At 36.7% G+C, this 14,775-nt stretch overlaps 1 protein-coding gene across 2 annotated transcripts in view; it reads right to left on the reverse strand.

Moving 5' to 3' along the window:
• The window catches only part of LAMA4 (laminin subunit alpha 4), a 146,032-nt gene that overhangs the window by 18,754 nt on the left and 112,503 nt on the right, over window positions 1–14,775 (reverse strand). For both annotated transcript variants that reach the window (XM_040474418.1, XM_040474417.1), the window contains 8 exons: window positions 14,373–14,506; window positions 12,582–12,753; window positions 7,986–8,117; window positions 6,275–6,417; window positions 4,560–4,698; window positions 3,792–3,929; window positions 2,032–2,165; window positions 709–873 (listed from right to left, as the gene is read on the reverse strand). In XM_040474418.1, the coding sequence (XP_040330352.1) occupies window positions 709–873; window positions 2,032–2,165; window positions 3,792–3,929; window positions 4,560–4,698; window positions 6,275–6,417; window positions 7,986–8,117; window positions 12,582–12,753; window positions 14,373–14,506 (1,157 nt within the window). The remainder of the gene's footprint in view (window positions 1–708; window positions 874–2,031; window positions 2,166–3,791; window positions 3,930–4,559; window positions 4,699–6,274; window positions 6,418–7,985; window positions 8,118–12,581; window positions 12,754–14,372; window positions 14,507–14,775) is intronic.

Raw genomic sequence — 14,775 nt, forward strand, 5'->3', positions numbered from 1 at the left:
TAAGTTTCTCAGGATCCACATATGAGTGAAAACATATGGCATCTTTCTCTGCCTGACTTATTTCACTCAGCATAATACTCTCCAGTTCCATCCAGGATGCTACAACGGCCAGATTTCATTCTTTCTCATTAATTGCATCTAATATTTACAGCTTGCTGTATGCCAGGTGCTTTCTGCACACTATCTCATTTAATTGTCATAACAAGGAGGCAGGCGTTATTATTATCTGCATTTAGGTGGAGAAGAAACAAAGGCTGACTCCGCCAAGGTCATATAGAAGTTTAAAGGCAAGAAACCTACACACAAACAAGTATGTCAGTTGCCCAAGCACATGAGAGCTTGTAATGACTACCCTCTACTGCTTCTCCTAAATTTCACAGCTCTCAGTCTTTTTTTTTTTTTTTTAACATTTATTTATTTTTTGAGAGGCAGAGAGAGACAGAGCATGAGCAGGGGAGGAACTGAGAGAGCGGGAGACACAGAATCTGAAGCAGGCTCCAGGCTCTGAGCTGTCAGCACAGAGCCCAACGTGGGGCTTGAACCCATGAACCGTGAGATCATGACCTGAGCCGAAGTCGGTCGCTTAACTGACTGAGCCACCCAGGCGCCCTCATAGCTCTCAGTTTTAACAGTGTAAATACTTTCATTATTGACCTGACCTCTTTTTAATCAATCATGCAGAATTAATGAATAATAAAAATGTTATACCTGGTAAAGTAGGCATTACTTATACAGCCAGTGAAATTAGCAAACTGGGGACTGATGGGTGAGCCACCGAAGTAAAACTTCTTTTCACTTGCTTGTGTCTGTTCCACCTTCTCTTTGGGAGCGTTCTTGCTCCCAAGTCTGCTTTGATCTACTATTAGTTCATATCTGCAAAGGAAAAAGCTTCTTTAGACACTACCTGGCTACCATTTTACCTTGAGTTCCATTCCAGGTTACAGGTTTTCTTGTGAAATTGAAATAGAACATTCTGGCCAGTGAAAAGATAGCAATTTGCCAGACTCGTCATGAGGCCCAGGATAAAATAGATGAATATTTTGATATGCAGAAAAGTCTCTCTAGCTAGACCTCTAAAAACAAGAAGTTCAGATGATTAGTCATGAGCATTTTGTGTGGGGCGGGGTGGGAGGTGGAAAAGACAAACATAACTCATGGTAATTATTTAATCACATCTGGGGAGACCATTTTCATTGAAAAGCACATTGAATGGTTTTGATTGTGATTGGAAATGGACTCTAGAAAGGCTTATTAATGATTTTTTTTTTTTGTAATGGGTGGGCTCCACAGAAATGGATACAGAATCGCAGCTGCTATGACAAGAAATTTATTTCTTATTCTAGAAAGCTTTCTTCTTATAAAAAAGAAATTCAGTATTACACATTTAAAAACTAAAGTTAGAGCTTTCAAAATATGGCCATAAATGTAAAGTTCTTTCTTTCTCTTTCCCTTTCTTGCTTTCTTGCTTCTATTATTTTTTAATGTTTATTTATTTATGATTGAGATAGAGAGGGGCATGGACAGAGAGAGGCAGAGATAATCCCAAGCAAGCTCTGCATTGTCAGCGTGGAGCCCAATGTGGAGCTTGAACTCATGAACCATGAGATTGTGACCTAAGCTGAAATCAAGAGTCTGACGCTTCCCCGACTGAGCCATCCAGGCTCCCCTCAATTGTTTAATTAAAATCCAAATGAAATCAATGCTTTCTGATCTCCTTCTATGTGCAAAACACTGAAATCCATTCAGGAAGTACTATGTGTAGGTACTTCCCCCAAGAACGTCTGTAGCCTGTGGTTTCAGTGGAAAAAAACCCTTATATTCTTGTGAAGTAATTATATAGTGGTTTATTTGGCATCTCTTGAAAATTAACAGCAACTTCCTTTTAAAATAACATTATGTTGTTCCTTCTACCATTTTTCTTCTAGAAAAGCAATAAAATAGGCTATTATTCATAGTGGTCATTCAAGAGAATCATGCAAATAAAATAAATAAAACCATCTGGTGGGAAGAGTATAAAGTGAGGGGCTGTACCTTGTGGGTGAGACAGAGGTAATGACGAAGTGGGACAGCCCGTCATGGTACTGCTTATCTGCCGACTGCACCTTGATCCCCTTTACATCCATGACCACAGTGCCGTTGTCCAACGAAATGGAGAACACATCTGACTGAAATTCAAGCACAGGTTTTTAAGTAGGGAGGCCAGAGATCCAGATGACGGACACGTTTTCAACTTCTACTTCGTGGTATTGCTTAAAGGAACACACGACGAGTGGGAAGTTTGTCAAATAATTTCTATGAAAACAACAGAACACTCTGTTGCTTATATTGGTGTCGTCTATAAAACCAGGCGCATTTCAATGGAGAAAGGAGCCTCCTGTATCCTGAATGGAAGATTTCTGGTGTTTTGTCATGCTGAGAGTTGTCCCAGTGTTCATTAACTCCCTAACTCAGACATTGCTATTCTGTCTTCAGTCTCCCTCTGGGAAAAGCAATACTTGAGTCTCCCTGGGGATGTAGCTAGATGACCAGGCAAGGGGTAATTTGCCAGTTTGGCTTTTTAAATGTTTTACTTTTCCTCTACAGAGGCAGAAGAGAAATAAAAAAGAGCAGAAGTTACCATTTCTTTTTCTGAATGGGCTTATTGATTGTTTAAAATATTGGCAAATTGATAATCTTGCTTCTCTTCCCTTATGTGGGCATTGGCCTCTACAGTTGAAGGGACAGCCTTCAACATAACTACTTTTTGTGGACAGAAAGTGTTATTTAACTAGCCATGGTAATGTGAAGCAGGTTGTGTGGGGGAGGTCCTACAAAGTGCTTTGGGATTTAAATTCAATTCAATATAAAAAAATAAGTATGAAAAGTAAAAGCTGCTTTTATAAATTATATTGTGACCTGCTCCATCAGTGTATATGTTGGTGATGACCTTTTCAGAGATAAATCACTTGGGTCGTGAGGCCACTAAACCTCTGCTTATCTTATTTTTGAAATAATAACTTGAGAATGTGAGCTCAAGTATTCTATAGCCAGTCTAAGAATTTAATTTTATAAATTAAATCACATGCATAATTGTATATATACACAAAGGTTTTTTTTTTTTTAACATTTTTTTGTGCTATGGACTCTTTTGACAGCTTGGTGATACACACAGGCCCCTTCAAAAATAACATTTTAAAATGCATCAAACAAAACATCTAGGAATACAAAGGAAACCAATTACATTGTGATACAGTTTCAAAATATTAAAACAATAAATCTGTGATATAGTAATACATGCACTTCTTTATTAAAGCATTAAATTATAAAATCTATCAGCAGATCTAATAACTACCGTAATTTAAAAGTAGCAATGGCCAAAAATGACATTTTGAGATATCTGTGAGAACTATAATGTGAAATGAAAATACCTGTTATTTCTATTAATGATAAAGTAATAGGTTCTGCAAATACTACTGTGGTTTGTTGCCAACATTTGTAATTGAAGAAAATGCTAAATTTTAGTTTGAGAAAATAAATTTTAAAAAAATCTTAAGTTTTTCTGACCTAGGTCGATAGACGCACTGAACTTTCTCCATAAGCTCCTGAGGGATGGCTCTATAAATCCTAGGTTCAGAACTTCTGATATGCACTATATATAATTATAAAGTGTCTGAAATGCAGCATTCTATGCGTGTTCATGTCAGTCAAAATTAATTTGAATTGCAATTCACTTTTAACGTGCATAAATAGTACTGTTAACAGACAAAACAAGTATCAGAAGGAAGTTCCTGTAGGGAAAAACAAATACGTACCCCTGAGGCATAATAAAATAGTAACCCATTTGGCTGTAACGTTCGGAAATTGAAACCTCCTTCAAAGCCATCGAAGAAAGATATTTTCTGAATGGAAGCAATGAAACTCTGTCCACTGAAATATGCCCTGCGAGATATCTGTGTGGCCAAAAAAAAAGTGAATATAGGGTTTGAGATAATTATCAAGTGCTTAAAATGTCAATTTTCCACACACCAAAGTCCATGCCCATTAGTGTATATGTTGGTGATGACCTTTTCAGAGATAAATAAGTTGGGTCTTGGGGTCACTAAACCTCTGCCTATTTTATTTTTGAAATACCTTTAGAAGGTGAGCTCAAGTGTTCTGTAGTCAATCCAAGAACAGAGAAGTATTAATATTTTATGTTTTAACTTCTGGATTATACTGGAATTTAGACATGCTAACCATCCTTCTGTGTGATGGGGTTTCAGCTTCTGCACATCCTCCACCCTGAGTGAGAAAAGATGCCTACACAGCCTCTCTGGGCTTTGGAAGCCCATTGAAAACTGAAGCAAATGGACAAGTCATAGAGGAATTCCCACAAGCCTTTCTAGCTTAATGATTCTTCTTTTTGCTGGTGGCAGAAAGGAGCCCAAGATGTACCTACAATCACAGAGAAGCTGAAAAGAGCTTTTTCAGCTTTTGAGAATGATAAGTTTTGTGTCTGTTTATTTTTCATTATTAAAAAAGATGTGTGTGTGTGTGTGTGTGTGTGTCTATTTAATAAAAAGCTTTTGCTTGGTACTTACGAGAGAGTCTTCTGGGCATCCATAACCAACTCCCAGGGTTTCCGTCTGCTCTAATAAATTGAAATCTTTCTTTTGGAACTGGAAACCCTTCATGCATCCTCTGAAGTTGATATCTAGGGGAAGGTGTGCTTTGAGGGTCCTGAAAAAGAAAATTAGTCTTCACTGATATGATGATGATGATGATGGTGATGTTACCCTACACATGTGGGATAAGAAATTTGATTTTATTTATACTCACTTTAATAGCTTTCTAATTGTTCATATTCTCATGGCTTCTTCCATAAGCACGTAGTAATATCTAATCTTTGTTTATAGAATGGCTTTATTCTTCATCAAGCCAATTTGTTTACCTTTTTATAATTTTCAAGATCCTTTAACTTACATTAGCTCATTCCATATTTATAAAAATTCATTGAGATAGAAGGAAATGCTATTATATCCCTTTTGTAGATGATTAATAGGTTGAACCGTAAAAAATGGACATATTTTAGGTAAAAAATGGTCAACTCTTGGCAACTTCACATGGCTTAACCTATTAAATGAAACTAAGAAACATCAAGTTTTTGTTTTTGTTTTTTAATGTCACAAGAAACATCAAGTTTTTGTTTTTGTTTTTGTTTTTGTTTTTGTTTTTTTTAATGTCACAAGAGGTAAGTTAGGATTTGAACCCAGGTATTCAGTCTTCCATTAATCCACTTGGGTCATGAACTCATCTTCTTGGCTATTTTGCAATGCAATCAGCTAAGGCTAGAGAAATGTCTTAGTGAATGTTAGGCTTTGGATTAATAGGCTAGTAAGAAATCCTTTATCATTGAGATCAGGGATGGCATTTTGATCAACACTGTAATCCTAATACCTAACATATTATTAAATATTGAATGACTATGAAGTTAGTTTTAACCAAATTACAATGGCTTCAATGTATTTTAGATGAACACTGGCCAAACTAAAGAGTAATAGCCCTAACACATTTTGCTCCATCAAGATCACGAATAGAGGACCATACTAACTAACAGATTAGTGGATGTATAATGGCAACCACAATGGTTAAAAGTCCCATGTGGCATGGCTGAAGGGGCTAAGAGGGTATCTAATTTGTAAAGGAAGCTTGAGGTGGGGCCTTATCCCACACCAATTAGAATTTCTGGAGAGTGGTCACAAGCTAGAGTGTTCATAAAAGTTCTCCAGGTTATTCTAATGAGAGCCAGCATTGAGAATGATTGGACTGGAATATTCTAAAGTTGCCACTCAGTCTCAAGGGCGTCTGATGCTATGACTTGGTTGTAATAAGAGATAGTTAAATTTTTAAATACATGAGAATAAAATTGTAATGATACATGATTCATAACCTCTTGGATAAGCTTAAAAATTTCCATATCCTCAGATGCTATTTGAGAGTTCAAAGAGGTTTAAGACTAAAACAAAAGTAAAGGGACAGATGCTCTGCCTTTCTTCCTGCAGATGAGACATATTGCTTTAGACTATGTTGTAAGAGTAATACAATAATTAAAGAAACCTGTAGATCACATCTAGAAGATGTTAATTTAAGAAGGTCATGAGGGTGCATGAATGTGTGTGCATGTGCCTGTGCATGTGTGTAGAAGTAGCAAGTGGGAGTGCTTTAAAAGTTTTACTAGACCTCTTCTGGATGTTGAATACTCAGCCCAGTACATTGTTAGAAACAATAACTACTTAACAAAAACACCCCACCTTACCTGGATTGTAAAATTTCTGGGGGAGCCCCTCCAATGTATATGTCTGTAAAAGGTATTTTCATCTTTTCATTGTCCATGCTCTTGACATGTCGTCTGTCAACCACCAAAATCATTTTCTTATCATTGTGGTAAATGATTGAGATCTAGGAGGAATAATATATAGTAGGTCCTGATCATTATTTAATAAGGAACTTTTTGGGGGTGCCTGGGTGGCTCAGTATGTCAAGTGTCTGACTCTTGGTTTCGGTCAGGTCGTGATCTCATGGTTCATGGGATTGTGCTGGGGCTCCACACTGATGGCATGGGGCCTGCTTAGGATTCTCTCTCTCTCCTCTCTCTATCCCTCCCCCTGCTCATGTGTGTGCTCTCTCTAAGTAAACAAATAAAAACATTAAAAAATAATCAGCTTTTTGAAGACTACTATGTTTTAATTATTCTGATTATAACAGCTGGGATTCCATGTTCTCATGCTTGTTTGTTCACAAAATGGGGAATAGATTTTTCTTTCTTACAGATATGGAAGTCTTACTTAAATAACCAGAAATTCACATTTTCTGGAGAAAGGTTTCCATATGAAGAAGAAGCTAGATCAAAAAATACTTTTGTCATGAGACCAGGTGTTGTCTTTTGCCCCTTTGAGGGGATTCAGGAAAAAACTATTAACAGCTACCTTTTGGACCCTAAAGTGTATGTTACCGGGTACCTTTTTTTTTTGTGTATGACATTGTGAAAAGATTTAATGAATCTGCAAAAATGCTAGCCAGAGAAATAGTTTAAATATTCCTCTATTGTATGGGGCGCCTGGGTGGTTCAGTCGCTTAAGCATCCGACTTCGGCTCAGGGCATGATCTCGCAGTCTGTGAGTTCGAGCCCCGCGTCGGGCTCTGTGCTGGCAGCTCAGAGCCTGGAGCCTGTTTCAGATTCTGTGTCTCCCTCTCTCTCTGACCCTCCCCCGTTCATACTCTGTCAATCCCTGTCTCAAAAATAAATAAACATTAAAAAAAAAATTCCTCTATCGTAAACCATCCTCATGAAAGCCATGGACTTTGAACTGAAAAGAGAAATACCACCTCCTACTCTCTGCATTTTGGTTCAACTTAAAAGATATGTCTTTATACATTTTACTCAATTGTAGATTTAGAGTAGTTGCTAATGAAAATAGATGAAGTATATTATCAGTACACTGTATAACTGTTTCAAGACTAAGGAGTAAGTATTCCTTGTGGGCTCTCTTTATAAGGAAATCCGTGTTAGTGTTTTCTAAGTTCTGGATAAATGGTTTACAAGGAAATTCTCTATTTGCTTACTATCTACTCTTTTTACATTTAGTAGTGCTCAAAGGATAAATTTAAAAGTGGCCTTTGCATCCACACTCTGGCATTTTCGACAAAGGTATAAAAGAATTCTATGGGGGTGCCATTGTAATCAAGACACTGAACGTTAAGAAGAGCCTTTTTGGTCAATGAAGCAATTAAAATGAATCTTTCAGTGACTCTTTTATTAGAAACATGGATATGACAAAAACATTCACTCTTTTAAAGCAAATGTCACCCTGGAGTTGTGTGGTTGGGGCCCTTCGACGAAACAACTTTAGATGTGAAGGCGCTCGGTTTAATTACTTTCCCACCTATGTCATTTGATCCTCTGATTAGATCAATAGGTCTAAGTACAAACAAAACAAAATAAACAACACAGATTGCAATGATTGTACCTCATGGTATTTGGCATCATTAATTTGAGCTTTCTTCAACGTGTCCTCAAGACGCACAGGGCCGTTGCTAAATCCAAAGTCATAGAACACATGTAGGTAACCGTTGCGCATTTCCAAGCTGAAGAACATACTCTGTGGAGAGAAAGAAGTTAATAAGATGTGGGCATCTGCTGTTATAAAAGTGTAGATTTAGCTGAATTTGAGAAGTAACACTAATATTTATCATTGAAACTGAAAACTAAGGAAGTCTAATGACATTCGTACCATGAAATTAAAATCGCAACTCCATCCATATCAGCAGTAATGTCTCATGTTAATATGCTAAAGAGTTAATATTATACATAATTTGAAACAACCATATCCTGTTTCTTACTCGCTTTACAGGTTAATGCAAATTTAAGTTTACCTCATTGACTTTTTAAAAATCTTGGAAACTTTCAGCAATTGTAACAGGCCAGCAAATGTAATTGCATTGCATTTTAAGAGAAAAATTGGTAATACTGAAAAATAATCCCAAGGTTTACTGTAAAAAATCTTAAAAAATTGTCAGCAAATACAGATATAAGAAAAAGAAGGACATTTCTGTATTATTTGGAAACACTGGATTTATGTAAACAAATATGAAATTATTACGCACTTGGGCCCTAAAAATAATTCTGTATCACTCATATAATTTACTGGTCAGGCTTTCTTGGTTTGGAAGCTTATATACAGAAGAATTGAATGGATTTGAAAATTAAGGTATTATGGTAAAGTGTCTATTTGTCAGAAAGTGATCTCCTGAGTGGGGTTTGTATACTTCTGGGATGTGGAAAACAATCCATTGGGGGAAAGAAACAAAATATTTCAAATTCCGTTTATGCTCATTTTAAACTCTAAAAGAGAGGGAAAAAATTAACTTTTAGTATTTAATACATGGATCGATCTGGACCTTCATTTTGTCCTTTGGACAGATTTTCATGGACTTCACAGGGTATGTGAGGCTTTGAGAGTAGAGATTTACACTTGAAGGCTGGCGGTGGCCCCTCACCCATTTCTTTGCTTTTAGCCTATTGCAGTTTATTGCAGGTTATGTGTGCCTTGGTACATGGATTTGCATGTGAGAAGACTTAAATAATAGAATAACCACAATGGTTTTTTATGGGGATGCAGTGATGTGAAAATATTTTTGAGACACAGATGTTTGCAGATTACTTCTTGCAAATCATTTTCTTTATAAAATGAATTATTCTAGATGTGTTGACCTTCATTTCTGATGACAAATGTCTTTCAGTGGTATGAAATTTACTAGTTACTTAAAAAATACTTTATCTGTAATTTCAAGGGAGGAATATTATAACAATGCATGAGAATGTGGCTTTTGGAAATGTTTGTTATTTATGAAGTTTTAATTTTAATTCCAGGGTAGTTAACAAACACTATTATATTGTTTCAGGCATACAATATAGTGATTCAACAATTCTATACATCACTCAGTGCTCATCACAAGCGCACTCCTTGATCCTCATCACCCATCCTGCCACCCACCTCCTCTCTCAATTTGTTCTTTATAGTTAAGAGTCTGTTTCCTGGTTTCTCTCTCTCTCTCTCTCTCTCTGTCTCTCTCTTTTTTCCTTTGCTCATTTGTTTTATTTCTTGAATTCCACATAAGAATGAGATCATATGGTATCTGTCTTTCTCTAACTTATTTTGCTTAGCATTATACTCTCTAGCTCCATCCATGTCGCTGCAAATGACAAGCCTTCATTCTTTTTTAAGGTTGAATTTTATTCCATTGTATATATAAACCACATCTTTATCCATGCACCTCTCGATGGACACTTGGGCCACTTCCATAATCTGGCTATTGTAAATAATGCTACCATAAACATAGGGGTGCATATATCCCTTTGAATTCATGTTTTTGTATTTTTTGGGTAAATACCCAGTAGTGTGATTACTGGATAATAGGGTAGTTCTATTTTTAATTTTTTTGAGGAACCTCCATACTGTTTTCCACAGTGGCTGCATCAGCTTGCATTCCCACCAAATAGGATTCCTTTTTCTCCACATCTTTGCCAACACTTATTGTTTCTTGTGTTTTTAATTTTAGTCATTCTGATGGGTGGGAGGTGATATTTTGTAGTTTTTTTTTTTTTCTCACTGTAGTTTTGGTTTGCACTTCCCTGATGATGAGTGACATTGAGCATCTTTTCATGTGTTTTTGGCCATCTGGATGTCATCTTTGGAGAAATGTCTATTCGTGTCTTCTGCCTGTTTTTTAATTAGATTACTTGTTTTTCAGGTGTTGAGTTGTATCAGTTCTTTACATATTTTGGATACTAACCCTTTATAAGATCTGTCGTTTGCAAATATCTTCTCCCATTCCATAGGTTGCCTTTTAGTTTTATTGATTTTTTCCTTTGTTGTGCAGAAGCTTTTTATGTTAATGTAGTCCCAATGTTTATTTTTGCTTTTATTTCCCTTGCCTCAGGAAACAAAACACATTTAGAAAAATGTTGCTATGGAGGATGTCAGAGACATTACCACTTTTGCTATCTTCTCGAATTTTTATGGTTTCAGGTCTCACATTTAGGTCATTAATCCAATTTGAGTTTATTTTTGTGTATGGTGAAAGAAAGTGGTCCAGTTTCATTCTTTTGCATGTAGCTGTCCAGTTTCCCCAACATCATTTGTTGGAGAGACTGTCTTATTCCCATTGTATATTCATGTCTCCTTTGTTGAGATTGATTGACCATATAATCGTGGGATACTATCTTGATCAATGCAGCTTTGTAATATAACTTGAAGTCTGGAATTGTGATGCCTCCAGGTTCGTTTTTCCTTTTCAAGATTGCTTTGGCTATTCAGGGTATTTTCTGGTTCCATACAAATATTAGGATTGTTCTAGTTCTGTGAAAAATGCTGTTGGTATTTTGCTAGGGATTACATTAAAGATGTAGATTGCTTTGAGCAGTATAGACAGTTTAACAATGTTTGTTCTTCCTATCCAGGAGCATGGAACGTCTTCCCATTTCATTGTGTTGTCTTCAATTTCTTTCATAAATGTTTTACAGTTTTTAGAGCACAGGTTGTTCACCTCTTTGGTCAAGTTTATTCCTAGATATTTTATTATTTTTGATTCAATTGTAAATGAGATTGTTTTCTTAATTTCTCTTTCTGCTGCTTCACTGTTAGTATATAGGAATGCAACAGATTTCTGAAGAGAAAGTAACATTTTTGAAGAAAGTTGCACTCGGAAGAGATGATTTTTAAAAAACATATTTGGAAATTTTTCTATTTTTTTAGGTTTATTTGTTTATTTTGAGAGAGAGTGAGAGAGTGCGAGTGAGGAAGGGGCAGAGAGAGAGAGAGCAAGAGAGAATATCAAGCAGGCTCCATGCTGTCAGCTCGGAGCCTGATGAGGAGCTTGATCTCATAAACCGTGAGATCATGACTGAGCCAAAATCAAGAACTGGATGTTTAATTGACTGAACCGCCCAGGTGCCCCCCAAGTTTTCTGTTGTTAAGTGAATTTGTTGATGAAAACAATATGTGTACCACCTATAAAAACTCTCATATCTGCACTATTGAAATAGTTTTAGAAAGAAATTTCTAACTTGTTTACAAATCTTTCAATTAAAGATTTTAATAGTCTTAAACTCTTTGGTTTGAGTTTACAAAATGATGCAAGATCTGATTAGCTAGCAAGAATTGGCATCAGGAAAGATGGAAATGTACCAGCCAAATTCAAAGACAGCTTTTGCCAATTAGTGAAGGAGATTCAAAAATGGTATCATGATTTAGTAAGCATAGCCAATGACACACATCTTATATTTTTATTTTTGAGGTATCTTGTTCAGTTTTGACATCCAATTAAACTTAGTATTGAAATAAATTGGACTTAGGACAAGACTTTTGAGTCACTCTATCTCAAAGAATTAATGAGACTTTCAAAAATACATAAGCATATCTAATTATATTGTTTTTATTAACACTGCCATTAACAATAATATTTGTATCATTAACAAACAGAACACAATTTTATTTTATTTCATCTTTTTAAAACACAATTTTAAAATTGTGTTTATTTTCATTCACTATTTTATCTTTATATAAACTGTCTTTATTCCTCATTTTGAATATATATCCACAATAATATGGATTATTATTAATAATAATCATTAATAACATACATCATTACATACTTTCATGTATATCGTTAATAAAGAAATGCTATATATTTATAGTAAGCATGCAATTTTATTTATTTTCTTTTATTGATTAAGGCATATAATGTAAAGTCAGTGCTAAACTTCTGCAGACACACTATTCACCTGGATCTTGGTGCTGATTTTCTGCAAAATCCCCCAGTTTATTAAAGGGGGCTATATTTAATATACAACCCCAAATGTAGTGCACGGAAATGCATCTCAGGGCTGCTTTTACTTACTTCTGGCATCACTTCCCTAAAGAAAAAGAAATCCAATTTTACTTTCTAAACTAAACCTTCAGCTTGGTGGCATGACACACTCAACCTGGGCAGGTTCCTAGGAATATACAGAGCAGAAAGTAAAGGCAATAAAGGAGAAGATAAAGGACTTTTATTTTTCTCACCCCATTGACCATCAGGAGCACGAGACCGTTATCAGCTGGCGTTCGAACTTCTATGTCAAAGCGAGTCACCTGACCGAACTTCCCTCTCCTTGTGATATCCCTCACCACGGCATAACTGGAGCCATCGAAGAAATAGCTGGCAGCCCGACTCTGAGTGAAGGCCAGTTTATCTCTGAAATAAAAACGCAAGGATCAGAGGAACACGACCATTTGTATTACGCTTTTCAGGTGTGGCCCTTTGAACCCATTGTCATGACATCTTCCATGGGTCTTACAGTATTTAAAAATGTGGAATTTAAGACATAAAACAGATGAACATGGGCGGGGGGAGGAGAGTAGGGGAGAAAGAGAGAAGCAAGCCAGAAAAGAGACTCTTAACTATAGAGAACAGGGGCGCCTGGGTGGCTCAGTCGGTTAAGCGGCCGACTTCGGCTCAGGTCATGATCTCTCGGTCCGTGAGCTCGAGCCCCGCGTTGGGCTCTGTGCTGACCGCTCAGAGCCTGGAGCCTGTTTCAGATTCTGTGTCTCCCTCTCTCTCTGATCCTTCCCCGTTCATGCTCTGTCTCTCTCTGTCTCAAAAATAAATAAACGTTAAAAAAAATTAAAAAAAAAAACTATAGAGAACAAACTGAGCATTGCTGGAGGGGAGGTGGGCAGGGGGATGGGTTAAATGGGGCATGAGAGGGATTAAGGAGGGCGCTTATTGTGATGAGTGCTCGATGTTGTATGTGAGTGATGAATCACTAAATTCTACACCTGAGACTGATATTACACTGTATGTTAACTAACTGGAATTTAAGTAAAAAACCTGAAAAAAATAAATGAAGTCCCGACGTTTGCATGGGAGACATAGAGAAGTATTTATAGGTAAGTTAAATGAATCATTTTATTTTTTTTATATTTTTAGCTTCAGGAGTAGAATTTAGTGATTCATCACTTACACGTAACACCCAGTGCTCATCACAAGTACCCTCCTTAATGCCCAACACCCATTTAGCCCATTCCCCCACCCACTATCCTCCAGCAACCCTCAATTTGTTCTCTATAGTTAAGAGTCTGTTTTCTGGTTTGCCTCCCTTTCTGTTTTTAGCTTATTTTATTTTTCTTTCCATTCCCCTATGCTCACCTGTTTTCTTTCTTTCTTTTTTAAGTTTATTTATTTTGAGAGAGAGAGAGAGAGAGAGAGAGAGAGAGAAAGACAGTGTGTGAGTGGGGGAGGGGCAGAGAGGGGAAGAGAGCCTATCAGTGCAGAGCCTGATGCAGGGCTCAGTCTCGTGAACCCTGAGATCATGACCTGAGCCTAAATCACGAGTTGTATGCTTAATCCACTGAGCCACCCAGGTGCTCCTCATTTTGCTTAGTATAATATACTCTAGCTCCATCCACTTTGTGGCAAATGTTAAGATCTCATTCTTTTTTATGGCTGGATCATATTCCATTATATACACATCTATAGATGAATATATATCACATCTTTATCCTACATGAATTGTTTTCAATGGATTTCTTTTCCACCCTATGTGCTAAGACAACAGAAGTTTCTAGTGAAATTCCAGTCTCTGGAATCCTAAATCAAAGCTGCAAACAAATTGTTTATGACTTTTCATAATTGTGCATGCTCCTCGGTGGTAGGGAAGAACTGAAATGATTTTTGTGGGCATGACTATTACGCAGTTTCAAAACTAGTTTCCCCAAAGAAAACATTGAGAACCTGGATATTGTTCCATGTTTGTCTCACTTGCTGCCCTCATGTGGCAATCAAAGGCTTCAGTACACTTAACACTTTCTTACCTGGCACAGGGCACTGACTTGGAGGGATCCATGTTATAGATGCGCTTGAAGTTGTACAAGCTGATCACATCATTATTCAAAGTGGCCAATTCCAGGCAGCCGACGAAGCCAGGCAGGTTTAAGCTTGCAGGGAGCTGTGCAAGACAAAGCAAATCAACTACCCTGTGATCATATGTCACGCAGACGATACAGAACAGGTAATGAAACAGCAGGTCAAGGGGAACAACCCATTGATAAAATATCTTTCCGTACCTGTGTCTACTCTGTGCCAATAATTTAGATAAACAGTGATTTTTCAGTTGTGCATATCTTTTTTATTTTTTTCATTTTAATTTTTTTAATGTTTATTCATTTTTGAGAGACAGAGAGAGACAGACAGTGAGCGGGGAGGGACAGAGAGAGA

The sequence above is a fragment of the Herpailurus yagouaroundi genome, unplaced genomic scaffold (genome assembly GCF_014898765.1).
Source record: "Herpailurus yagouaroundi ecotype Mexico unplaced genomic scaffold, PumYag 139, whole genome shotgun sequence".
NCBI classification, from domain to species: domain Eukaryota; kingdom Metazoa; phylum Chordata; class Mammalia; order Carnivora; family Felidae; genus Herpailurus; species Herpailurus yagouaroundi.